This window comes from Phyllobates terribilis, unplaced genomic scaffold (genome assembly GCF_046119375.1).
Source record: "Phyllobates terribilis strain yellow unplaced genomic scaffold, ASM4611937v1 Scaffold_9__5_contigs__length_417890890, whole genome shotgun sequence".
Classification (NCBI taxonomy): Eukaryota; Metazoa; Chordata; class Amphibia; order Anura; family Dendrobatidae; genus Phyllobates; species Phyllobates terribilis.
The window spans coordinates 27,089,133-27,114,814 of NW_027362769.1; the positions used below are offsets into that span (position 1 = coordinate 27,089,133).

Here is a 25,682-nt window from a genome sequence, read left to right on the forward strand (position 1 = left end):
GGAGGGCGCGGTGTAAAGACGTCACCGCACCCTCTGACCTGAGACGTCACAGGGAGCACAGAGCAGGAAGACAGCGGATCTGCGGAGGCACGGGGAGAGGTAAGTATCCGGCTGCCGGGGCCCTGAGCAAGCAGGGGGGAGCGGGCGCTGGCACCGCTCTCCTCCGCCCATAGCCCGGCAGGCCGGATAAAAAATCCTCCGCGGGCCGTAGTTTGAGGTCCCCTGATCTAGCCTGTCAGTATAAGGCTATGTGCCCATGTAGCAGATTTGATGCAGAGCGTTTTTGCCTCTCTCTGGCAGAAAAAAATGCATGCGGATTTACATGCATTTTTTCTGCCAGAGAGAAGTTTTTTTTCAGCGTTTTTACATGAGTTTTCGCATGCGTTTTTTCAAGCAGTTTTCCAAGCGATTTTGAGCATCACTTGGAAAAGTGCTTGACAAGTTGGTCACACAATATAAATCCATGCAACCGGCATGGATTTATAATGTGTGAACAACTGATGCTTTAAATGCAGCATCTATAGTAAAAAAAAAGAGAATTAAAATGTTAAAAATAAAAAAAAAACCTGTATACTCACCTCTCCGGTCTCCTCCAGTCTGCTCCCGGCGGCGGCGTCCTCTCTCTTCGGCGTCCCGCAGTGTACTGTCAGGACCTGCGGTGACGTCATTTAGTCAGCTGATGGTCACGCGACCATCACCTGACCGCCGACGTCAGCGGTCGTGTGACCATCAGGTGACTAAATGACGTTACTGCAGGTCCTGACAGTACACCGCGGGACGGCAAGGAGAGGGGACATGGCTGGGAGCAGACTGGGGGCCGCCAGAGAGGTGAATATACAGGTTTTGCTTATTTTTAACTTTTTTATTTCTTTTTTTCACCATGTGGTAGCCGGGATGAAGAGGAGTTGTACCACACTCACCGCGATTACGCTGCAAATTCGCGGCCATTGAATTTAATTGAAATGCAGCAAATCCACATATACCTTCGGGTTTGCTGCGTTTCAATGTTCCTCAATGGCCACGAATTTGCAGCGTAATCGCGGTAGAAATGGTCATGCTGCGTTTTGCAACGCAATGCGAATTCGGCGCGCAAATTAGCGCATCATGTGCACAACATATCCGAATTCACATTGCTTTGCATGGCAGACTGTTTTACAAGCATTTTCGCAGCCGTAAAAACGCCGCAAAAACGCTACAAAAAGGTTCCTTTGCACATGGCCTTGGACCCTACCACTAGCGGGATCTTATAGGCTGTGGTTTATGGCAAACACAGAGGCCATTGTTCGGCCTCCAGTCGGCACACAGAGGCCATTGTTAGGCCTCCAGTCGGCACACAGAGGCCATTGTTAGGCCTCCAGTCGGCATAGCAGCCCATTGACACCTTACAATCATGTCAAACTTCCCACATGCCACTGCCACAATTTACAGCTGCATATGAGCAGTTAAAGTGCTGAAATTGGAGCTGCAGTCCCAGCACACACAGCAGGAGCTTAGCTTTGTATTACAGCCGGCTTCTGCTGCGGACGACACAGGCACCACTATTGTGTTAGTGCCATCCCTGGGATGTGATTGTACATCAGATAAACTACTTGTAATCTAAATGTACAGTTGCTTCCATTTGCAGGAAGAGGTTAGTAAATTGATCTTTCCCTTATCCTCTTCCACCATTGCAACCAGATTATTCTTGAGGAGATCAGTATTATAATCTTTATGTCTCATATTGTTTAAGCTGTTGGAAGAATATTTTTGGATTATTTTACTTTCTTTTACAGTGATGCTCTTTGTCTCAATCTTTGTTTGACCTTTTTTTTTTAACACAATTTATAAATTTTCTGTATTTATTTAATGCCTCATCACTCTCCTCTTGCTTTAATTCTCTAAACGCTTTCTTTTTGTCACTTATTGCGCCCCTTACAGCTTTATTTAACCATAGTGGTTTCCTCCGATTTATAACTTGTTTATTCCCATAGGGTATATGTTGTGCACAGGTTCTGTTCAGGATACTTATGAAAGTCTCCCATTTGCTTTGTGTACTTTTATTTCTCAGGACATTATCCCAGTTTATGGCAGTAAGATCATTTCTCAGCTGTTGGAAATTCACCTTCCTGAAGTAAAACTTCCTTGTAGCCCCTCTACTATATATATTTTTAAAGAATACATGAAAACTTATTATTTTGTGATCACTATTACCTAAGTACCTGAAAATTTGATTTGTCCCCCCCACCCACTCTCCCTTTTGTTGGGTCCTGAACCAGTTGTGAAAGGTAATTGTCTTTTATTACTGTAAAACGCTGTTTCATTTGCTGGAACTTTTTCCTCCCCAATTTATATCAGAATAGTTGAAGTCCCCCAATAATAATAACTTCTCCATGATTCACTGCCTCGTCTAGTTGCTTTATGATGATATTTTCTGCTGCTTCCATTATACTTATAACAAACCCCTCAGTATTTTATTATTCTTTCTCCCTCACTTATTTCCACTCAGAGAAGAAAAAGAAAAGATTTCACATTCAAGTCATAATCCTTATTTCCTTACTTGTGACCTATAGTCAGAAGTGAGATATCTCTGCTTAGTGTTTTCCACACAAAAGACCCAAAGTATAGAGCTTAGTCTCCCTGACACAGGTACAAGGAAAGCCTAGTGGGCCCCTGTCTTGTTGATTTGTTAATCTCTAAAACATACATGGAGCTGTTACAGCAAGTAACTGTCTAAATAAGGCTTTACGCTGATAGAGTCTCTATGGCATTGTTATAGGAGGACAAGCTTCTCAGGAAATTCCAGAAGAAGGTAAGAACAATGCTAATGACTTCTGTACCAACAGTGGCCAAATGGCCTGGCCTCCCCTGCCACTGTTTGCTTTACTTATTTACTGCTGCTGTCTTTATATACACTGCTGGGCGCCATTAAAAGCTATTGACCTAATCTAGTTACTAAATATTGAATTCATTCATCTCTTGATATACAGCCACAACAGCATTTCAGTTACATCATCTGTACACTTTTCCTGATATTTTGATCAATGGATATTAGTAAATAGACAAAAATGAGTGGGATGAATACTTTTTTAAGTAGGATGCAGAGGTGCTGGTAAAGAGGACCTTTCACCACATTTTACGTGCTAAACTGGCTACATCATGGTGAAGTGGCCAAAGATCTGAATAAGACATATTATCTATTTCTCATCTCCATTCAAGGCTGCCACCAGGAATTTCAGGGCCCCATACTGGCAAAATTTTCAGACTCTGCCCAGGCTCCACCCCAGCTCCGCCTCCACCCCTCAAACCTTCCACAGTCCCACCGCCCACTCTTGGAAAAACTCCACTTCTGCACAACGTCCTCACCAATCACACATTAACAGTTCCCATCTAACACTATATCACATACATAGCCATCAACTTTTGTTTTGGCCAGAATATTTTTTTAAGCCGCTGCCATGACAACGTAGACTCTTCTGGCAGGGCCCTACTGTACTCTAACCTATTAAACATTTCTTATAATACCCAATATTCTTTTTAGGTATATTATTATTTAAGAGAATGTGTCACATACATTTTTTTAAATGACCAATAATAACACATACAAGGGACAAATACCGTCACACCATGACCAGACCACATATTACCATCACATAGTGACTGAATAATACCACATACAAGGGACAAATACCACCACACTATGATAGACCATACATTACCACCACATGACCAGACCACATATTCAGTCAGTGAACAGGTAATACACTGATTCACTGGTGATGTCTCTAGTTGAAGTCCTCAATCTTCGCTTTTCCTCTTCATCCAGCACAGACCACCATCACTTGTTAGTCTCTGCATAAAATAACAGTTATCTAGAGCAGCTTACAGAGCACATTCCCCATTTCTACACTACACCAGATGAAGGAAAAAAAAGTGACAGTGTCGCCCTTGCACAGTAGCAGGAAGCCCCCCCCCCACTGAAAACAGTAACCTCAAAAATAAAATACACCACAGCAGTAATAATATCCTTTAATTAGCCCCTACAGTAATAATGTCTCCAACCAGCCCCCAATGTCTCCATCCTGCCCCCAATGTCTCCATTTGTCTCCATTCTGCCTCCATTGTCTCCATCTTGCCCCATGTCTCCATTTGTCTCCATCCTGTCCCCATTGTCTCCATTTGTTTCCATTCTGACCCCATTGTCTTCATTCTGACTCCCATGTCTCTTTATTCTGCCCACAATGTCTCTCCATTTTTCTGCCCCCATGTCTCTCCATTCTTCTGCCCCCCATTTATCTCCATTCTGCTGCCCCCCCCATGACTCTCCATTCTGTTGCCCCCCCATGTCTCTCCATTCTGCATTGACGTCATACGCCAGCGACGTGCGCGATGACGTCAGCCGCCGGCGGCTGTTAACTATTGCCATGCTGGAAGCTTTCTGCACAGCAATATATTTAAAGTGAACCTGCATCCACAGCAATATATTTAAAGTGAACCTGCATCCGAGGATGCAGGTTCACAGTAACTGAACCGGCAGGGGACCGCTGAGGGCCCAGTGAGTAGAAGAACGGGGCCCCAATCGGGCCCCTCTGCTCACCGGGCCCCATATGCCAGTAAGGGCAGTAATGCCCCTGTCTCCATTGCAAAGATATTAGCTAGTAAACTTTATATGCTAATTTCCACTGTAACCAAGGGGGTGTTAGCAGAGATAATCGACTGGGGGCATTTACTTTTTCCGCTTTATGATGTTGCCCAATTATAAGCAGGAATTGTTAACTAGGGGAAAAAAGAAAATACCCACAAAGAATGTCAGAACCGGCTTTGAGTGATATCGAAAACCTCATGTGTAAGCAGGTAATGACAGGCAGCTCTGCTCTGCTCCCCCTCCTGAGACCAGTGAGTCGTCAGCGGGCGAGGAAAAGTCGCCTGGGACCCGCCTCTCTGACTACTAACCTATGATGCAGGTGGTATGGAAGCCCAGGTTGCTTTGATAGCAGCCTTCACCTCGTCTGCATTGTTGGGTCTAGTGTCTCTCATCTTCCTCTTGACAATACCCCATAGATTCTCTATGGAATTAAGGTCAGGCGAGTTTACTGGCCAATCAAGCACAATTTCCTGGTAGACGGCTGCATTGACTTAGGTCTTGATAAAACACAATGAACCTACACCAGCAGATGACATGGCTCCCCAAACCATCACTGATTGTGGAAACTTCACACTAGACCTCAAGCAGCTTGGATTGTGTTCCTCTCACCTCTTCCTCTAGACTCTGTGACCTTGATTTCCAAATGAAATGCAAAATTTACTTTGCATTTACTTAGTGTCAATGACTGCCTTCTGGACATCTGTCAAGTCAGCAGTCTTCCCCAAGATTCTGGCGCCTACTGAAGCAGACTTTTTAAACGCTTTTGAAGCCCTTGTAGGTGTTTTTTGTGAATTATTCTAATTTACTGAGATAATGACTTTTGTGTTTTCATTGGCTGTAAGCCATAATCATTAACGTTAACAGAAATAAACACTTGAAATAGATCATTCTGTTTGTAATGCCTCTATATTATATATGAGTTTCACTTTTTGTATTGAAGAACTGAAATAAATTAACTTTTTGATGATATTCTAATTTAGTCAGATGCACGTGTAGTTCTGGTACCCAAACTGAACTTTGGACTAAAGTTCGGGTCAAGTAGCAGAACCCGAACTTCCATGGGTCTGCTCATCCCTGGGGGCTGTGGACGAGGAGCCCCCTTCCTCCACCAATCATCTTGTGAAACAGCTGACGAGATTATGTCATTTTGTAGCATCAGCTGTGCACTGCGGAGAGTCAGCGCACCAGAGAGAGAAACAGAGGCAGATTGCCGGGGAACGGGAGCGAGGTGAGTATGTGCTGTTCTTTTTTTTTCATGTGGATGGGATGTTTGGCTGGACATGGGGAGGCTATGTGGGTTTCAAGCTGGACATGGGGAGGCGATGGAGGTCTCATGCTGGGCATGTGGAGGCTATGGGGGTCTCATGCTGGACATGGTTAGGGTGTAGGGGTTTTATGCTGGACATGGGGAGGCTGTGGGGCTCTCATGCTGGACCTGGGGAGGCTGTGTGGGGCTCTAATGCTGGACATGGGAAGGCTGAGGAGCTCTCATACTGGACATGGGGAGGCTGTGGAGCTCTCATGCTGGACATGGGGAGGTTGTGGAGCTCTCATGCTGGACATGGGGAGATTGTGTGGGGCTGATGGTGTATATAGGGAGGCTGTGTTGGACTCATACTGTGTATAGGGATGGCGTGTGGGGCCCATGCTGTATAATTGAGAGGCTGTGTGGAGCTCATGCTTAATATAGGGAGGCTGTGTGGGGCTCATACTGTATATAGGAAGGCTGTGTGGGGGCTCTTACGGTATATAAGGGGCTGTAGGGGGCTCATACGATATATAGAAGGGGCTGTATTTAGGTACAAACGGTATATAGGGAGATGTTAGCATATTTAATTCTGCTCAATATTAAGTGATACAATTAATATTACTATTAAGCAGAATGAATTTCAGCCTATTGGTTCGGTTCTACATAACAATCACGGTCTGTCATGTGGCCCCTCAAGAAAAGTAATTGCCAATCCCTGATCTAGGTAATCTGATGTCCTCTGAAATATCTCTGTTAGCTATTAGAAGTAAATGAGAAATAAATTTGCTAGGCAGTTAATATTTGTTTGGAAAATTGGCTATGTGAAAAATGTTATCTTTTCTACGACCATATAACAGAACAATAATTGTGAGCCATACCATACATTTTAAGATTTAACATTAAACCACAGAAAAAGTGGCTTTATTACCCTATATTACCAATGTGAAAAGGTAAAGGCTAGATCTTATCATCTTATCATTAAAACACCTACAAGAATCCAGCAAGGACCATATAATGACAATATGAATACAATATATGATCTTTATTTAATACATAGTGGACTGGGAATAGACAAGTTAACTAAAACAATGACACAACAGAAAATGACAAAGTGGTGGAGGTGGAGGATGACAGAATATAAAGAACACCGATGTAAATAACTATATACCAGCAAAGAGCCAAGGAATATACATGTACCGTAATTATTAGACACAATAAAGTGCATGATACAATGAGGCAAATAATTTATATGAGAATGAGATGACAATAAATACACAGTATGAAAGATCAATTGAAAATAAAGTACTGAACAATAGTAATTATAAAGCGCACACTGTAATAAATGAAAAATATGAAAGATCAGTTCATAGCAAAGTCTCCAACAGTAAAGAGAAACGTAGAGGTATAATGCCTCGAATTAAAAGAACAGTTGTCGGCACTGATGGCACCAAATTCACCACATCAGACACGGGGTGACATAATAAATGATAAGAGTAATGACCTATACAGACCCGATGCCTCCATGGCGGCTGTATATCCTCCACCTCACCCTCCAACACACGCTTCACAAACGCCTCCTTATGGAAGGTGAGGTGGGGGAATAGGCGGGTATGTAAAGGTAACACAATTAGGGTAACTAGGCAAATATGTGAACAAACCCGGCATCATACTTATATGGCTCATGCGGTCAGGGCTATAAATGATGAACGGAAGGCTTACATGGAAGCTGACAAAATATCGCAGTGTTAGACTGACAGGAATTCTTCATGACTCTCCCATGTACATGCATGTCTATTTGAGAATGGGACTGCAGACTTGTGAATTCTCACATCACGCTCACTGCACACTGTGAGGATTCTTTGCTGTTGGCACCGGGAACGTAGGGTACATGACAGAAAGTATATGATGTGCATACAAGTGGTCATGTGCCGACTAGATGGGCGCAGCCTCGCTCAATGCGAAAGCCATACAAGTCTAGTTGGAATGTGGCCGGAAGTAGGCAAATCACATACTTACAATCACATGACCCCCTGCTCCCAGATAATCCTCACAGTGCCAAGTGCACAGGTTGTGGGGATTCACAAGTCTGCAGTCACATACACTGCAGACTTGTAGCCTAAGGCTAGTCAATCCATTTACTGTAGCACAATAGTAATAGCCCATGAGATGATCAGTAGCAGTGATCTACATACAGAGGCAGGTAGAGCTGGCCTCTTCTCCGCACACCTCCAGCAATCCACATACTACCACATGGAATCTTGACACGTGAAGAACCATCTGGGTGCAGGAGCAAGTTTGTTTTTTTAGTTTGGTAGGAAACTAATTGCCCCGTACACACAATACAGGGTCAGGCTGGTGGCACAGTGTGCAATTCGTTTCATTCCTCTTCTGCACTGTGACCTCCACTGATACTAGCCGGAACACACAATGTCGTCAGTGTGGACAATACGTATGCTTTCTTAATGTCAAAGATCCCCAATATGAGTCTTATAGGCTATCATGGCCTCAGCAGCAGCTGCTGGATTCGACCCACTCGTTTGGATTCTTTCACTAATATTACCAAGCCCACAAAGTTTTTTATCCATTAAATGTGTGTGTGCATGTAATGTAGTGTGAGTGTGTTACTATAATCACCTACCGCTGCTCTCTCCTGAGTCCAGCGCTGTTCTTCTCCTCTTCCACCCTGTCCTCTGTGTGAGCTGGAAGTCTGTTTTACAATGTAATCGAAGAAGACTGGTTCTGACGCTCCATAGACTTACATTGTAAAAGCCACGTCTGGGTCACAGAGCACAGTGTGAGCCAGAGAGTGACGTCACCGAGAAGAGCGGCGCTGGACACCGGAGAGCCCAACGGGAGGTAATTATATTAATACATCTACATTATGAAGACTTAAAGGGGTTTTCCCACAAACAAAAGTTCATTTTAGTAAATAGATCTTGGAATAATAATAATTTCCACAATTGGATGTGTTTAAATAAAATGTTCCTGTGCTGAGATAATCTTATAAATGTGCCCCTGCTGTGTAATGGCTGTGTATGACCGTACAGGGACATGGTCTGATCATACCACAGCTCCTGGGCAGAGGAGGAAGAAAGAGTATACAGACATTACAGCAGGGGATCACAGCGGATTCTTTATGTGGAGTAAAACATTTCCCTGCCTGTTTTTAAATAATATTTTACCTTAAAGAAAGAATCCTCTGTGATCCCCTGCTGTAATGTCTGTATACTCTTTTGCTTCCTCCCCTGCCCAGGAGATGTGGTATGATCAGCCATGTTCCGTACATGGTCAGACACAGCCATTACACAGTACACAGCAGGGGCACATTTATAAGATTATCGCAACACAGGAACATTTTATTTAAACACATCCAATTGTGGAACTTATTATTATTCCAAGATCTATTGATTGAAATAAACTTTTGATTGTGGGAAAACCCCTTTAAAGGGATTCTCCAGTGAAAAATGACCCCCTCTCTATGAAATAGGTGATAAGTTTCTGATCGGCGGTGGTCTGCCTGCACTGGTCGGCAGTCGGATGCGGTCAGTCATTCCCTATGGGGCTGCCGGTAAGAGCACAGCTCAATGCTCAGCCTCATAGCCGCTGCTGCTCTAACAGAGGCAACAGTGCCCCCTCTGCCGATCAGTGCGGGTCCTACAGGTGAGACCCCACCAGTCTATATGTGATCACTGGACACCTCTGACCTGGTATTACTAATAGGCCACCTAAGACCCAGCTAGGACCATTAGTGCTGCTCTCCGCCACGGCTAATAGCAGAGGGTCCCAAACCAGCACCCAGGTGGGCATCAGTGTGTCCTATGTCCGGGCACTGGGTGCAGCCCTGATGTGGGGACCGCGCAGTCCACGTCACTTCTGCAGGTCACGGCCGCCCTCGTGTCTGCGCCCCGTCCATCATACAGGACAGCGGCCAGGCGGCCAAAGCTCCGGGGACAGGGAGGGACTAGCGATGTGATCGTCCAATCAGTAGTGGAGGGCGGGGTCTCGATGATAAATGGGTGTGTCCGGCGGAGATGTGCTCTGAGCACAGGTAGACAGATAAGAGAAGTGCGGGCAGAGCACTGTGTGCTGTCCTGGGGTCCGGCCGCGTCACTGGAGCTTCTGCACGGACCTTCTCCTGCATGGACTAGTGTTACACGTGATTCACGAGTGTCTGCGGCGATGGGGCAGCGGCACCGGGACCACAGCGTCAACTTCTCCACAACTGCAGGAAAGTGCTATGGTGACCGGCAGCCGCGGCAGGACGGGACCAGCTGACTGCTGCAGGACGGGACCAGCTGACTGCTGCCAGAGCTCCCATCACTAGGACGTCAGGAGCCGGGAGCGGACAAGCCGGGCAGCACTGGGAGCAGCGCCGAGCACCACAGACAAGCCGGGCAGCACTGGGAGCAGCGCCGAGTACCACAGACAAGCCGGGCAGCACTGGGAGCAGCGCCGAGCACCACAGACAAGCCGGGCAGCACTGGGAGCAGCGCCGAGCACCACAGACAAGCCGGGCAGCACTGGGAGCAGCGCCGAGCACCACAGACAAGCCGGGCAGCACTGGGAGCAGCGCCGAGTACCACAGACAAGCCGGGCAGCACTGGGAGCAGCGCCGAGCACCACAGACAAGCCGGGCAGCACTGGGAGCAGCGCCGAGCAGAGCCACAATCCGGGGCAGCACTCCCATCTGTACGGAGAGGTCCAGAGGTCACTTGGCACATGGCGGAAGCTGCCGGCCCCTCGGCACTATCACATGGAGGTAGATCTGTACATGTTACTGTATGTGATTAATGGCGAATAATAATATTATAAGGTGATCACCTCTTCAGTGCTGGCTGCTATCAGTGTGTACACAGCAGATGTTCTCCATCCTGTACAGATAATACTACATCTTCTATCACATGTACAGGGCCGCTGTATACTGTCCGCACGTCTATATATATATTTCCTATAATACTACAGTAACATTTCCCAGCGCTGAGCAGTGAGTGCACATTAGTTGTAATGGCTGATGATGATGATGATGTGGTAGAATCGTAGAGCGATCTCCTCCATCACTCCTGGCACTGTGCAGGGTTATATCGCTGCTCTGCTGTGTATAGAATATATTTATCTATTAGTTCTTGGTGATTAGTTTTCCTTCTCTATATATTATGTATTTGGTTAGTGGTTTGTCGCTGTCTTGTCATTGTACATTCCCTCCTAACACATAAAGTTAGTATTGTCTGTAAAGTATATATGTCTGTCTATCTATATACACACACAGATTATTCATATATATATATATATATATATATATATATATATATATATATATATATATATATATATATATATATATATAAATTGCTATTATCAATATCATCAATATTAATGACTTTTTTTCTTCTTCAGTGAACACTGCTCTAACACAGTATAAAGTTTTGCACCTGACCTTGCGCCCTGAAGACGCCCCTGAATATGTTTTCTTATTCTTCACGCTTTGTTGAAGGGAATTAAAGCGGATTAGCGTCAGCTCTGAGAGCCATGGCCGGACTGATTCCTGGAGGGTTTGTCGTGGGCCTTGTGTTCTTCCTGCAAGTCCCTGTGCCCACGTCTGCGGCATCCAAAGCAATTGTGTGCCAAGAGATAACTGTACCCATGTGCAAGGGCATTGGATATAATTACACCTACATGCCCAACCAGTTTAACCACGACACTCAGGATGAAGCCGGCCTGGAAGTGCATCAGTTTTGGCCTTTGGTGGAAATTCAATGCTCGCTGGATCTGAAGTTTTTCCTGTGCAGCATGTACACTCCTATTTGCTTGGCGGACTACAAGAAGCCTCTTCCACCCTGCAGATCTGTATGCGAGCGAGCCAAAGCCGGATGTTCTCCGCTCATGAGACAATATGGGTTTGGGTGGCCAGAGAGAATGAATTGTGACAAACTCCCTCAAAATGGGGACCCAGAAAACCTCTGCATGGATTATAACAGGACTGAGACCACCACACTGCCACCGTTATTTGTAAAACCAACTCATCCCCCCAGAGGCTCAAAACACTTGACTTCTCTCCATAACCAGAAACAGCAGAACAGAGACTGTGAGGGGGTATGCAAATGCCGGGAGCCTTTCATCTCCATAACAAAAGAGTCCCATCCCCTGTATAACAGAATCAAGACCGGCCAGGTGCCCAACTGTGCCATGCCATGTTTCCAGCCCTACTTCACGCAGGACGAGAAGACATTTGCCACGTACTGGTTAGGGTTGTGGTCCATCCTGTGTTTCATCTCAACCTTTACCACTGTGGCCACCTTTCTGATTGACATGGAGAGGTTTCGGTACCCAGAACGGCCGATCATCTTCTTATCTGCTTGTTATCTCTTTGTATCTATTGGCTACATCGTCAGACTTATAGTAGGGCATGAAAACGTTGCCTGCAACAGGGACCACATCCATTATGAGACCACAGGACCTGCCCTCTGCACCGTGGTTTTTCTTCTAATCTACTTCTTTGGAATGGCCAGTTCCATCTGGTGGGTGATCCTGTCTTTCACGTGGTTTCTGGCCGCTGGTATGAAGTGGGGTAATGAGGCCATTGCCAGCTACTCTCAGTATTTCCATATGGCTGCATGGCTCATCCCAAGTGTCAAATCTATAGCCGTCCTTGCGTTAAGTTCAGTGGACGGTGACCCTGTGGCTGGAATCTGCTATGTGGGGAATCAGAACCTAGAGAATCTCCGTGGCTTTGTGCTGGCCCCGCTTGTAGTCTACCTCTTCACAGGGACCATGTTTCTATTTGCTGGCTTTGTTTCACTCTTCAGAATAAGGAGTGTCATAAAACAGGGTGGCACCAAAACAGACAAACTGGAAAAACTGATGATCCGGATAGGTATATTCACCGTGCTGTACACGGTTCCTGCCACCATAGTGGTCGCTTGTTATATTTATGAACAGCACTACAGGGAATTTTGGGAAAAATCCCACAACTGCTCTTGTTCTGCAGACAAAAAGAGATCCAGGCCAGAGTATGCGGTTTTCATGTTAAAGTACTTTATGTGTCTGGTGGTTGGTATAACCTCCGGTGTGTGGATTTGGTCTGGAAAAACGTTTGATTCTTGGAGGAAATTAACAAGTAGATGTTGCAGAAGCAGCAAATCTATCAATGTGTTAGCATACAGCGATGCCAGCAGAGCACTGACCACCAGGACAGGTCTGCCAAGCTCAGCTTTATACCACAAGCAAGTGCCAATGTCTCATGTCTGAACAGTGCCCTCTGCTCTGCACAACGCCTTGAATTGCATTTATTAAGCTTTGGGCCCTAACGGGGGTTTGTGTTTTACTATTTCATGCTCTGACAATCTATACATTGCGTCACTTTTATTCTTGTTTGCATTCAGAATATTTCTGTAGAAGCCGCTGTATTCAGAGAAGACATTTCAGGGATCATGGAGAGGTCCTTCCGACAATAAGCAATTGTCCACATACATAATCCAGAAACACTATTTTATTCAAAGGTACCTCCTCTTGGGTGGGGGGAGGGGAAATAGAAAAAAAAATAGTATAATTTTTTTTTCTCTAATAATGTGAATAGGATAATTCAAAGAAAAATAGGCAAATATGAAAAGTCTTACATGACTGAGAAAACCCCCCAGAAATAAAAGATAATCTTGATTTATGTTAATTAAAAGAGCAAAAAACAAAAATTCATCCTCAAAGAGAGTAACACATCTACTAGGAATAGGGCATAAAGTAGGAGGGGTGAGGGTAAGGGAATTCTATGCCTAAAACAATGCACCCTGTAATTCGCCCTGCCTAGCCGCGGAGGTTGCACCCTATAAAGCCAGGCATAAGCTATCGGTAATATATAGATAACACATTTGCACACAAGCCGGAGATGTCCTTTATTACCATGTCGTCCTCGCTTGAGATGAGGTGGCCTCCAATATCCTTTACTATATCCAAAAAGAGAACATGAAACTCTTTGCTGAGTTTATGCCTTTCTGCTATAAATCAATCCTACATCCATACCGAGAAGGGACGCTGCCATGTAGAATAAAAGAATAATTATTTCCGAATAATTTGTACATAATATGGAATTAAATATTTTATTCTCTAGGCATTGCTGTGACAATATATAGGTGTTTTGTTCTCACATACAAGACCTTATATAACCAGTTGCATTAAGGCCCCCTGCAGGGCATGAGTGGGCATTACCTTCAGAATCGACCATACAGCTCCCATATACTGCAGGTAATGCCATGTACAGCCGTGGCTCCGCAGATATATGTGAGGTTTTTTGAACTGTCCAGTATTTTTAGATCTAATGTTGTAGATCTATTATTATTATTATTATTATTATTATTATTATTGATTCTCTCTTTGGGGAATACATTTTGTACTGCCTTTTATAACCCAGGCTCATCCTTTTTACAAACTAGACAATATTAGCGCAGTGGCCCAGTGATATTAAAATCTCCTTGTGTCGCACCTAATCTAAGTATCAACAAAATCTGAAGCTTTAACATGAATTGTGTGTTTAGACCTGGAAAAGAGTCCGTCCGTGCTGTGCTATACCTTGTGCCAATCGGTCCGTCACGTTTGGTGATCTGTAGAGCCGGTCACCGTGTCCTGTTCCAGTATTTGTTTTGCCATTCATTGTTTATGCAGCCGTCCCACCTTCTTCTTTAGGTATACACAGAAAACTTGTTCTTATGAATTCCACATATTCACAATCGCTTTGTGCTGTACGGCCGTAGAACCAACAACATATTGATGGAGTGGGGAGGATGGCAGTGTGGAGTAAACCTGGCTGCGTCCTGGTCTTGTCTGGGAGGTGATGCTGGTCCGTGTTATTTCGTTCTTCACGTACCTGTGGGATCATTTCTCAAAATGACTTTGGAGAAATATTAATTAATATTAATCTTATATTCACTGTTTTGCTGTCACTTCGGATCTCAGGTTTCTATTTGATCCTAATAAGTTTTCTCTCTGTATTTGCTTCCATACACTGCCCATAAACTAGGAAAGCAAGAAACCACAAATGATTAGCTTGGACATGAGAGTTCTGCTAATAAGATCCAATAAAACACCCAGTAGCCCTCCCCAGTCCCCGGCTAGATGGCTAAAGAATTGGCTGGCGGTCCTGCCAACACAAGCTTTGCCCGGGGATGAGCGGCGCAGCCTCTTCAGGGCTCTTCTGTTTGACAATGGCAAACAAGCTGAGCCCATTGTGAAAGCTCTACAGCATTTTGGTTGATTTATCATGCAGTTTATCAAAGCATGAACCAAAAATTAGCTAATGACGTGAACTGACAGGTAAAGTCCAGGTAATGTTAATTATAATGACTGTATGAAAACCACTCAGACTTATGGACTATTTCCAGCAGCGTCTGTTTTTCCCTTGTGTCTGTTACTCATCTACTTCATTTATTGTCTCGGCCTTTTATGACCGCCTGTAGTGAAGAGTTCTGCCCCGTTGCTTTTTATTGAATTAGTAATTGCCACTCGGGCATTTGTCATTTACTCAAGAATCGACTATATAGTGCAAACCTCTGTGGCCAGGTAATTTTTGTTGCACTAGATTTACCTGCGGTCTTATTATATTGTATGGCTGACACAATAAAACAGCTTCATGTCAAACTCTGCTGTTAGACCAGACATGAAGTATCTCAGCCAGCTCTGCTGTGCTACACACGGATTCATTGCCATCTCCACCATCAACTGCACCTATGTCTGTCTATGGAATAGACCTACATGCTGCCTTTCTGCGAGGAGTCATGCCTTGTTAGGCTATGCTCCCACAATGAGTTTTTGGTGAGTTTTTTTATGCTGTGTATTTTCAAAAACAATCCAAGTAATCTATTGCACTTAGTGGGTGCAGAAAATCTGTAAAATCAAAAACTCACCAAAAGCACATCGGGAACGTAGCCTTAATAATAGTTTACTTGGGCAATAAGGAGAACCTGGCTGATGACTGAAATGTCAGATTAATTGTAGTAACTGGCACATATTATTAAAAAAAGTTGTACAATTATATACATGCAGGTATTATTACCAGACATGGGTGAAATTGGTCCAAAAAGGCCTGTCACATAAATTCATTGTGTCCCAATTACCCACCTTGTGGTCACAATTGCCCATCTCGTAATGATTATTTAATGAGGACCTGTCACTAGGACAAAAGGGGCCACTTTTTACTCTCATTTAATTCCCGCTGCTCCCCATAGTGTTCTGGATTTTTTTAAATCCATCCATACAGGTCCAGAGATATGTGCCTTTTTATTTAGTGCTAACTTTTATGGTCTTTTCCAAAGGGGCGTTGCTCTCAGCATTCTCTGGGGGCACTTACTTTAGGGTGCTCTGCATTATTCCCTTATGAGCTGTGCCTCCTTGATAAAAACAAATATAAGAATTAGCAGTAAAGAGAAAGGCCCATATCTCAGGAATCATATGATGGATTTAAAAAAACAGAATACTCTGGGGACAGTGGAATTACAATAACAGCACAAACTGCCCGCTTCTGACCCGGTGACAGGTCCTCGTTAACCAAAGCAAGAAATGGATCCTCAACATAGAGGAAAGAAAATGATGAGACTTCTTATATCTTTTGCATCCACTCTTAATTTTGACTGTAAAATATGGACCAAATCTAATGTGTGAATAAAGCCTCATCAATAGAATGTACATCCCAACTAAAGGAAAAAAAAATATGTATATATACCCTTCCACTCATAAAATGAGTACAAATGACTATATAAGTGGCTGACCTGTCACACATCATGTCGTAATGCAATATTCTCTTAATAGTCCTGAGATACTGCAAACTGCACCGCACGTCTACAGGAGAGGGGTTGGCATATCTTGCCGTGGTCAACTCTTCTCTGCCCTGTTCATAGTGGGTACTTAAGTGACCAATTCTATAAAAAGCTTAATATATGGCCACACTGCCTGTGGACGGTCATGTTAATGCACCATTTTCAGGTAAAGCTCACCACTACATTGTTCTGTAAAGTAGTCACTATTTCTTTGGGTTCACACTCAGCCTTTGTTTCTCGGTTTTCATGTCCTTTTTCTGTGCAAGAAATCTCAGGAGGAGCAACATAAATGTTTCCATTCTTTGTTTTCCAACCAATGCTCCCTAGTAATAATAATAATTAATAAAAAAACGCAAGTGGAAATCCTGAGAAGCGCGTTATGTGAGCTGACTTACTAGAGGTCTCCGTTGTGCAAACCTCTGCTCGTGTGTTGGAGTCAGTACCATGTATATGTTGTGGGACTTACTCTACGTGACCAGGGCTGATATATCATCTTGTTGAGCGACCTGCATTGTTCTTTCTATCATGTATAATGTGTCATGGCTTTTAATAGAGACAATTGGACATCACATGGATGGACCAGGATTAGATATCCTGCTGGTGAGATACAGAAATCTGCTGATTTAATGACTATGTATCAAATGGACTAATATTATAGGGTTCTGTCTGATGACAAGTGCCTTATAAAATCTTGGAGTTTTATCTATTGTAGTATATTTTCACATTGAAAGAAAGCTACAATCCCTGCTAAATATCAAGAAGATAATATCTGGTGCCGGTATATTACTGGTAGAATCAGATTTTTTTTCTTACCTCCCACCAAAGCAAGCTCATACCCAAGCACTTATTAAAATTGATACCCAAGACTGCATTAAAATCATTTTAAAGAACGCCATCATCTTCCTCAGTCACTAAAGGGAACAGACAGCATGGACACATTTTGTACATTTGTGTCCCCTTGTTTCATTTATACAAAATTCTATGTATTATATTTTGTGTAAAGTTTGAAATTTATTCAAAGAAATTGTATTAAAGACTAGTTATTTATGACGGGAGGTAGAGAATTGTCTATTTTTGTTTGTTCCACTGTTCTTAATAATTGTAAAAAAATAAACTTAAACATTATTTCAGTCTGTGGCGTCTCTTGATTTTTCTAGTTACTTCAATTTGTACAGGACAATATTTCGAGTTGGAGGCATTATGAGTTAAAAATTGTAGAATATAATGGTATCCAAACACAAATGATCCAAGCAGATATTTAATCAGAAATCGGCAGTAACAAGATCAAGTCGGGGAGGAAGTAATGAGCCACTGATGACAAGGTTGGGAGTTCCCCTATAGTCTTAGCAGATGTTATGGCCAAGGTGAAAGTAACCACAAGGATAGGTGTTTTTGTGGGATCTCATCCAGAGGTTCAGAGGAAAAGCATACATTTTTTGGAACTAAATTTCAATACTAAAGATCAGAGGATGGTCTCATTTTAGCAGACGGATTACTACTTCTGAGGACCGGGGTTGGACACTTTGGGACATTTTTTATACTTATAGGAAACCTGTCACCAGCTTTTTCTGCATAAACAAATACCACTGCCTTCATGAGCACCTGTGCTGCATTCTACAAAGTTACATATTATCCCCTGACTTCCCCTGTATAACCCCCAAAACACCTTTTGAATTGCTCCTGGCTGTATGTAAATCCGGATGCTCCAGTCCGATGGGCGTCACTGCTGCAACGTCTGTCCCTCCTCACCATTGGTAATTGCTGTCCTCCAGCTCTGATTGATGTGGATGACTTGTCCTGTGTCATGCACATAGTCAAACCAAATCTTGCATCTGTGAAATCAATAGGAGGCGGATGTGCAGTACGCAGCCACTATCAGAAGACGGAGCAGCTCTGCAATTGAGCATTTCCGGACGACACCAATAACAGCTGATCGTGGCAGTGCTGGGTGTCAGACCCCGATCGATCAGACACTGGTGACCTATCCTAAGGATAGGTCATCAATGATAAAGTAGTGGACAGCCTCTTTAACCCTTTTACCCACGAAGGCTGTTTGCACGTTAATGACCAGGCCAATTTTTACAATTCTGACCACTGTCATTTTATGAGGTAATAATAACTCTGGAACGCTCTAATGGATCCCACTGATTCTGAGAATGTTTTTTCGTGACATATTGTACTTCATGATTGTGGTAACATTTATTTGATATCACTGCGTTTATTTGTGAAAAAAATCGGAAATTTGGAAATTCACAATTTTCAAACTTTGAATTTTCATGCCCTTAAATCAGAGCGATATGTCACACAAAATAGGTAATAAATAACATTTCCAACATGTCTACTTTACATCAGCACAATTTTGGAACAAACATTTTTTTTTTGTAAGGAAGTTATAAGGATTAAACGTTGACCAGCGATTTCTCATTTTTCAAACAAAATTTACAAAACCATTTTTTTTAGGGACCACATCACATTTGAAGTTACTTTGAGGGGCCTTTGTGACAGAAAATACTTAAAAGTGACACCATTCTAAAAACTTCACCCCTCAAGGTGCTCAAAACCACATTCAAGAAGTGTATTAACCCTTCAGGTGCTTCACAGGAATTTTTGGAATGTGGAAGAAAACAATGAACATTTAACTCGTTTCACAAAAATGATACTTTAGACCCAATTTTTTTTTTTTTTCGCAAGGGTAACTGGAAAAAATAGACCCCAAAATTTGTTGTGCAATTTCTCCTGAGCAAGTCGATAGCCCAAATGTGGGGGAAAACCATTGTTTGGGCGTACGGCATGGCTTGGAAGGGAAGGAGCGCCATTTGAGTTTTCGAATGTAAAATTTGCGTAAATAGCAGAAACCATGTCGCCTTTGGGGAGCCCCTGATGTGCCTAAACAGTGGAAACCCCCCCACAAGTGCTATCATTTTGGAAACTAGACCACTCAGGGAACTTATCTAGATGTGTGGTGAGCACCTTGAACCCCCAGGTGCTTCATTGAAGTTTATAACATTGAACCATAAAAATAAAATTTTCACATTTTTCCCACAAAAATGTTTTTCAGCCCCCAATTTTGGATTTTCATAAGGGTAACAGGAGAAATTGCACCTTACCATTTGTTGTGCAATTCCTCCTGAGTAAGCCGATACCCCATATGTCGGGGCAAACCATTGTTTGGGCACACGGCAGGGTTTGGAAGGGAAAGAGTGCCATTTGACTTTTTGAATTTAAAATTTGCTTGAATAATTAGCGGATGCCATGGCACGTTTCGAGAGGCCCTGATATGCCTAAACAGTGGAAACCCCCACAAGTGACACCATTTTGGAATCTAGACCCCCCAAGGAATTTATTTAGATGTGTGGTGAGCACTTTGAACCCCAAAGTGTTTCACAAAAGTGTCTAACGTAGAGCCGTGAAAATAAAAAAACAACACTTTTTTTCCACAAAAATGATCTTTTAGCCACAATTTTTTTATTTTCACAAGGGTAACAGGAGAAATTGAACCTCAAAATCTGTTGCGAAATTTCTCCTGAGCACGTACATACCCAATATGTGGTCGAAAACTACTTTTGAGGCACAGTGCAAAGCTCAGAAGGGAAGAAGCGCCGTATTGGAGTTCATATTTTGCTCGGCTGGTGTGACGGTGCCATGTCAGATTGGCAGAACCCCTAAAGTGCCAGAACAGCAGAATCCCCTATAACAGTCTCCTTTTTACAAACTACACTTCTCAATGAATTCACCTAGGGGTGCAGTGAGCATGTTGACACATGTGCCTCACAGAATTTTACACCATGGGGCGGTGAAGAAAGAATAATTACATTTTTACCACCAAAGTTTTGTTTTAGCCCCAGATTTTACATTTTCATACTGGGAAATGGGTAAAAATGGCACCAAAATTTTCCACACAATTTTTGCTGAATGTAGAAATACCCCATATGTGGCTGTACAGTACTGCTTAGCCACACGGCGAGACTCGGAAGGGAAGGAGTGCTATTTGCCTCCTGGAGCGCAGATTTTCCTAGAATAGTATGCAGACTCCATATACACAGCTCCTGAGGGATCCATTCACTATAATGAGGCAGCAGAGTTAAGGCTCTTTCAGACGTCATTGTGTCGGGTACGTGTGATGACATTTTCCACACTTACCGGAGACACATACACACCCAGATCCATACAAATGAAGGGGTCTGTGCACATGTCAGTGTGTTTCCACGGACATGTCCATTTTTTTCCCTCTGCACAGGCCGCAAGATGTCCCACACTGATGACACACGGATGAAATCCGTGTGTCATCAATGTGACACGTACGGGCGCCTGGGAATCAGCGTACAGTTAGCGCGGTTCCCAAGCGCCAGGTGCTGAATGCTGCCCTCATCATTGCCTCCTTCTTGCGCTGCGATCAGCACGAGCCTGGGATAATGATGAGAGTAGTATTCTGCTCCCACTGTGTCCTGGTGTAAAAATAAGAATAACATAAAAAAATCCTTATACTCACCTGTCCGAAGATGTCCACCTGACCATTCACGCAGAGGAGCCAAGGAGAATGACTCGCTCCAGCGAGCAAGCCCCAGAGATGTGCTGAGCTCAGTGAGTGACAGGACATCGCTCACTGAGCGCTACTCTGGGGCCCGCTAGCTGGAGCGAGACATTCTTGCCAGCTCCTCGGCATGAGCGGTCAGATGGGTTACATCGGGGGACATCTTCAGACAGGTGAATATAAGGATTTTTTTTATTTTATTCTCATTTTTACACCAAGACACAGCGGGAGCAGAATTCTACTCTTCTCAACATTTTCCCTTGCTTGCATTGATCGCAGTGACGGCAGGTTTGGCGCTCTTCAGAGAGCCAATGAACATGCAGGGATTATCTGCCAGGCACTGTAATGCCGTACCCATGTTGGTTGTGGCATTACAATGATGGGCTGGCCGCATAGCGTCATCGGGTCTATATAAGACCTGGTGCCCTTATGCTCATCACAGTCTACCTCGGAATCAGGCAGAGTAGGGAGAGCTGCTGCTGAGCTAGGGAGATATTTGCTTGTTTATTAGTTAATGTAGGTATTCCACAACATATACAGCTCTGGCAAAAATGAAGAGACCACTGCAAAATTTTAATTTTCTCTGATTTTTCTCTTTATACGTATATTTTTGAGTAAAATGTACATTGTTGTTTTATTCTATAAACTACTGACAACATGTCTCCGAAATTCAAAGCTAAAAAAAAATTATTTATTTGCAGCAAATGAGAAATCATCAAAATAATAAAAAAGAAACAGTGCTTTCAGACCTCTAATCATGCAAAGAAAACAAGTTCTTATTCATTTAGAAACAACAATACTCATGTTTTAACTCAAGGATAGTTCAGAAATCAATATTTGGTGGAATAACCATGATTTTTAGTCACAGCTTTCATGCGTCTTGGCATGCTTTCCACCAGTCTTTCACACTGCTTTTGGGTGACCTTATGCCACTCCTGACACAAAAATTTAAGCAGTTCTTTGTTTGATAGCTTGTGACTGTCGATCTTCCTCTTGATTACATTAAAGAGGTTTTCAATGGGGTTCAGGTCTGGAGATTGGCTGGCCATGACAGGGTATTGATGTAGTGCTCCTTCATCCACACATTGATTGACCTAGCTGTGTGGCATGGGGCATTGTCCTGCTGGAAAAACCGGTCCTCAGAGTTGGGGAACATTGCCTGAGCAGAACGAAGCAAGTGTTTTTCAAGGATAACCTTGTATGCGGCTTGATTCATACGTCCTTCGCAAAGATTAACCTGCCCAATTCCAGCCTCGCTGAAGCATCCCCAGATCATCACCGATCCTCCACCAAATTTCACAGTGGGTGCAATACACTGTGGCTTGTACGCCTCACCAGGTCTCCGTCTAACCATTAGACGACCAGGTGTTGAGCAAAGCTGAAAATTAAACTCATCAGAGAAGATTACTGTTACGGATCCGGGTGGTGGAACCTCTGTGCTGCGGTGCAAGGAGGGACCCAGAGGGGCGTAACTAAGTATCAACTCGGACCGACCCAGGTCGTACGGCGGCTAACGACTCCGTGACCAGGGAGGGACCAAGCAGAGGGACCAGGTGCTACTCTGGGGACGACCTTGTAAGAGAGCAGGTGACTCCCATGGGTCAGATGGCTGAGACTGACCGAAACTGCAGATGGGCACAGCAGGCAGGCAGACGAGAGATCCGGGTAGATGAACTGGCAGAGACAGCAGGCGACAGGCGGAAGTCTCTAGGTAGGCTGTCAGGTGGTCACGGAAAGTGACGGGCAGGAGCCTCCGGGTAGGCAGACAGGTGGTCACGGCAAGTTACAGGCGGGAGCCTCTAGGTAGGCTGTCAGGTGATCACGGCAAGTAACGGGCAGGATTCTCCGGGTAGGCAGACAGGTGGTCACGGCAAGTGACAGGCGGGAGCCTCTAGGTAGGCTGTCAGGTGGTCACAGCAAGTGACAGGCATTAGCCTCCGGGTAGGCTGACAGGTAACAGGCAGGTGCTCCCAGGTAAGCAGGCGGGCGAAGCCCATAGACAGACTGGCGGACTGAACGGAAGACAGACTGTCGGGCTGGAGAGTAGTCAGGCTGGCGGACTGGACTGATAGTCAGGCTGGCGGGCAGGACTAGTAGTCAGGCTAGCAGCGGGACCTGAGGGCTGAAGCAGAGGTAAGTACACTGTGCATCAACTATTGCTCGGGCACCTCCATTTTGGAGGAGGTGCCTTATATATGGCCGGGGACTCCTTAGGGCGGCGCGCGCGGCCCCTTTAAGAGGAAGGGAGCACGTGCGAGCGCCCTAAGCACAGTGCCCGGGAAGCTGCACGCGACGGCAGCAGAAGCAGGAAGAGGAGCGCTGGAGGACGCCGGGCAGGGAGAGCGGCGGTGAGAGGGATGGCATCTCTGCCTGGCAGAGGGCAGAGACGCGGATGCTACAGTACCCCCCCCCCCTTACACCCCCTCTTTTTTAGGCCAGAAAGAAATTTTTCAAGAAGAAGCGGGGCATGAATGTTCTCCCTGGGTTCCCAAGTTCTCTCCTCTGGGCCAAACCCCTTCCAATCCACCAGAAAAAAAGGTTTTTCCTCTAACCCTCTTAGTGGCCAGAATGTTCTCTACCTCAAAAACGTCCTCAGCGGAAACCCGAGCAGGGGGAGTACCTGGATTGTTGGAAAAAGAATTAAACACAACAGGTTTGAGGAGAGATACGTGGAAGGAGTTGGGAATCTGTAAGGTGGCCGGGAGTTTTAACTTGTAGGCCACTGGGTTGATTTGTTTGAGGACTTCAAATGGACCGATGAACCGAGGACCCAACTTGTAGAAGGGTATTTTGAGCCGAACATGTTTGGAGGAGAGCCAAACCTGGTCGCCCGGACGGAATTGAGGCGGATCCAGACGTCTCTTCTCAGCATATCTCTTCATCCGCTCGGAGGACTGCAGAAGTGCAGACCTAGTATTCTCCCAAATGGTGGAAAATTCGCTGACCAGAGACTCCGCGGCAGGGTTGTCCACAGAAGCGGAGACGGGAAACGGAATCCGGGGATGTTGACCATAGACTACAAAGAACGGGGACTTGGAAGTCGATTCGCTCTCATGGTTGTTGTAGGAGAATTCGGCCCATGGTAGGAGGTCCACCCAATCGGTATGGTGAGCACTAACAAAGTGCCGGAGGTAGCTGGTAAGGATCTGGTTGATACGCTCCACTTGGCCATTGGACTGTGGATGGTAAGCGGAGGAGAAATCCAGGGTGACATCCAGCAGCTTACACGTAGCTGTCCAGAAGCGTGAGGTGAACTGAACCCCTCGATCCGACACAATGTGGAGGGGTAGGCCATGGAGACGGAAAATGTGAAGGAAGAAGTCCTTAGCCAGCTCTAATGCAGATGGGAGACCAGGCAGAGGGATGAAGTGGGCAATTTTAGAAAAGCCGTCGGCGACCACCCAAATGACTGTACAGCTGGCAGAAACAGGGAGATTTGTAATAAAGTCCATAGCAATGTGTTGCCAAGCGGCAGCAGGTACGAGAAGAGGCAGGCGGTGACCGGCTGGTAGATGTCTGGGAACTTTGTTGCGGGCACAAGACGAACAGGCCGAGACGAAGTCTACTACATCCTTGCGCAGGGTGGTCCTCCAGTAATGCCGGGTAATGAGCAGGAAAGTCTTCCTTTGACCGGCATGGCCGGCTAGTTTAGATGAATGACCCCAGTGAAGAATCTTCTCCCGATCTGGAACTGCTACTAACGTCTTACTGGGTGGGAGACGAGTCAGATCTAAGGGGGTCATACTCATTACTTTGGAGGGGTCTATGATGTGCGTAGGTTCCTCCTCTAGATCGGAGGACAGGCTGGATCGGGACAAGGCATCAGCTTTAACATTCTTGTCCACCGGGCGGAAATGTAGGATAAAGTCGAAGCGAGCGAAGAACAAAGACCACCGGGCCTGACGCGGATTGAGTCTTTGGGCATTCTGGAGATATGCAAGATTTTTGTGATCAGTATACATGATCACTGGGTATAGAGCTCCTTCAAGCAGGTAACGCCACTCCTCCAGCGCCAATTTGATGGCTAGCAGTTCTCGGTCTCCTATGGAGTAGTTGCGCTCAGACGAGGAGAAGAGTTTGGAGAAGAAGCTGCAGGTTACCATGCTCCCGGATGAAGATATTTGGGTGAGCACCGCTCCGGCTCCGGAGGAGGAAGCATCAACCTCCAGGAAGAACTGTTTGTTGCAGTCCGGACGGTGCAGCACTGGGGCAGAGGAGAAGGCTTGCTTTAAGGAAAGGAAGGCCTCCTCAGCTTCGGGCGGCCATACCTTGGGATTTGCTCCCTTACGGGTGAGCGCAGAGATGGGAGCAGTCCGAGAAGAGAAGTGCGGGATGAAGAGACGGTAGTAGTTGGCAAAGCCCAGGAATTGCTGAATCGCCTTCAACCCCTCCGGACGGGGCCATTTTAAGACGGCAGAGAGCTTCTCGGGGTCCATTTGTAGACCTGTCTGGGAGATAATATAACCCAGGAACGGAAGGGAGGTC

General features: G+C 44.9%; 1 protein-coding gene across 1 annotated transcript; it reads left to right on the forward strand.

Moving 5' to 3' along the window:
- Positions 1 to 9,893: 9,893 nt before the first annotated feature.
- FZD5 (frizzled class receptor 5) lies at positions 9,894 to 17,796 on the forward strand. Its single transcript, XM_073646343.1, has 2 exons — positions 9,894 to 10,629; positions 11,265 to 17,796. Exon 2 carries the CDS (start codon positions 11,397 to 11,399, stop codon positions 13,113 to 13,115), a length of 1,719 nt encoding a protein of 572 aa, XP_073502444.1. The 5' UTR covers positions 9,894 to 10,629; positions 11,265 to 11,396; the 3' UTR covers positions 13,116 to 17,796.
- The last annotated feature ends 7,886 nt before the right edge of the window (positions 17,797 to 25,682 follow it).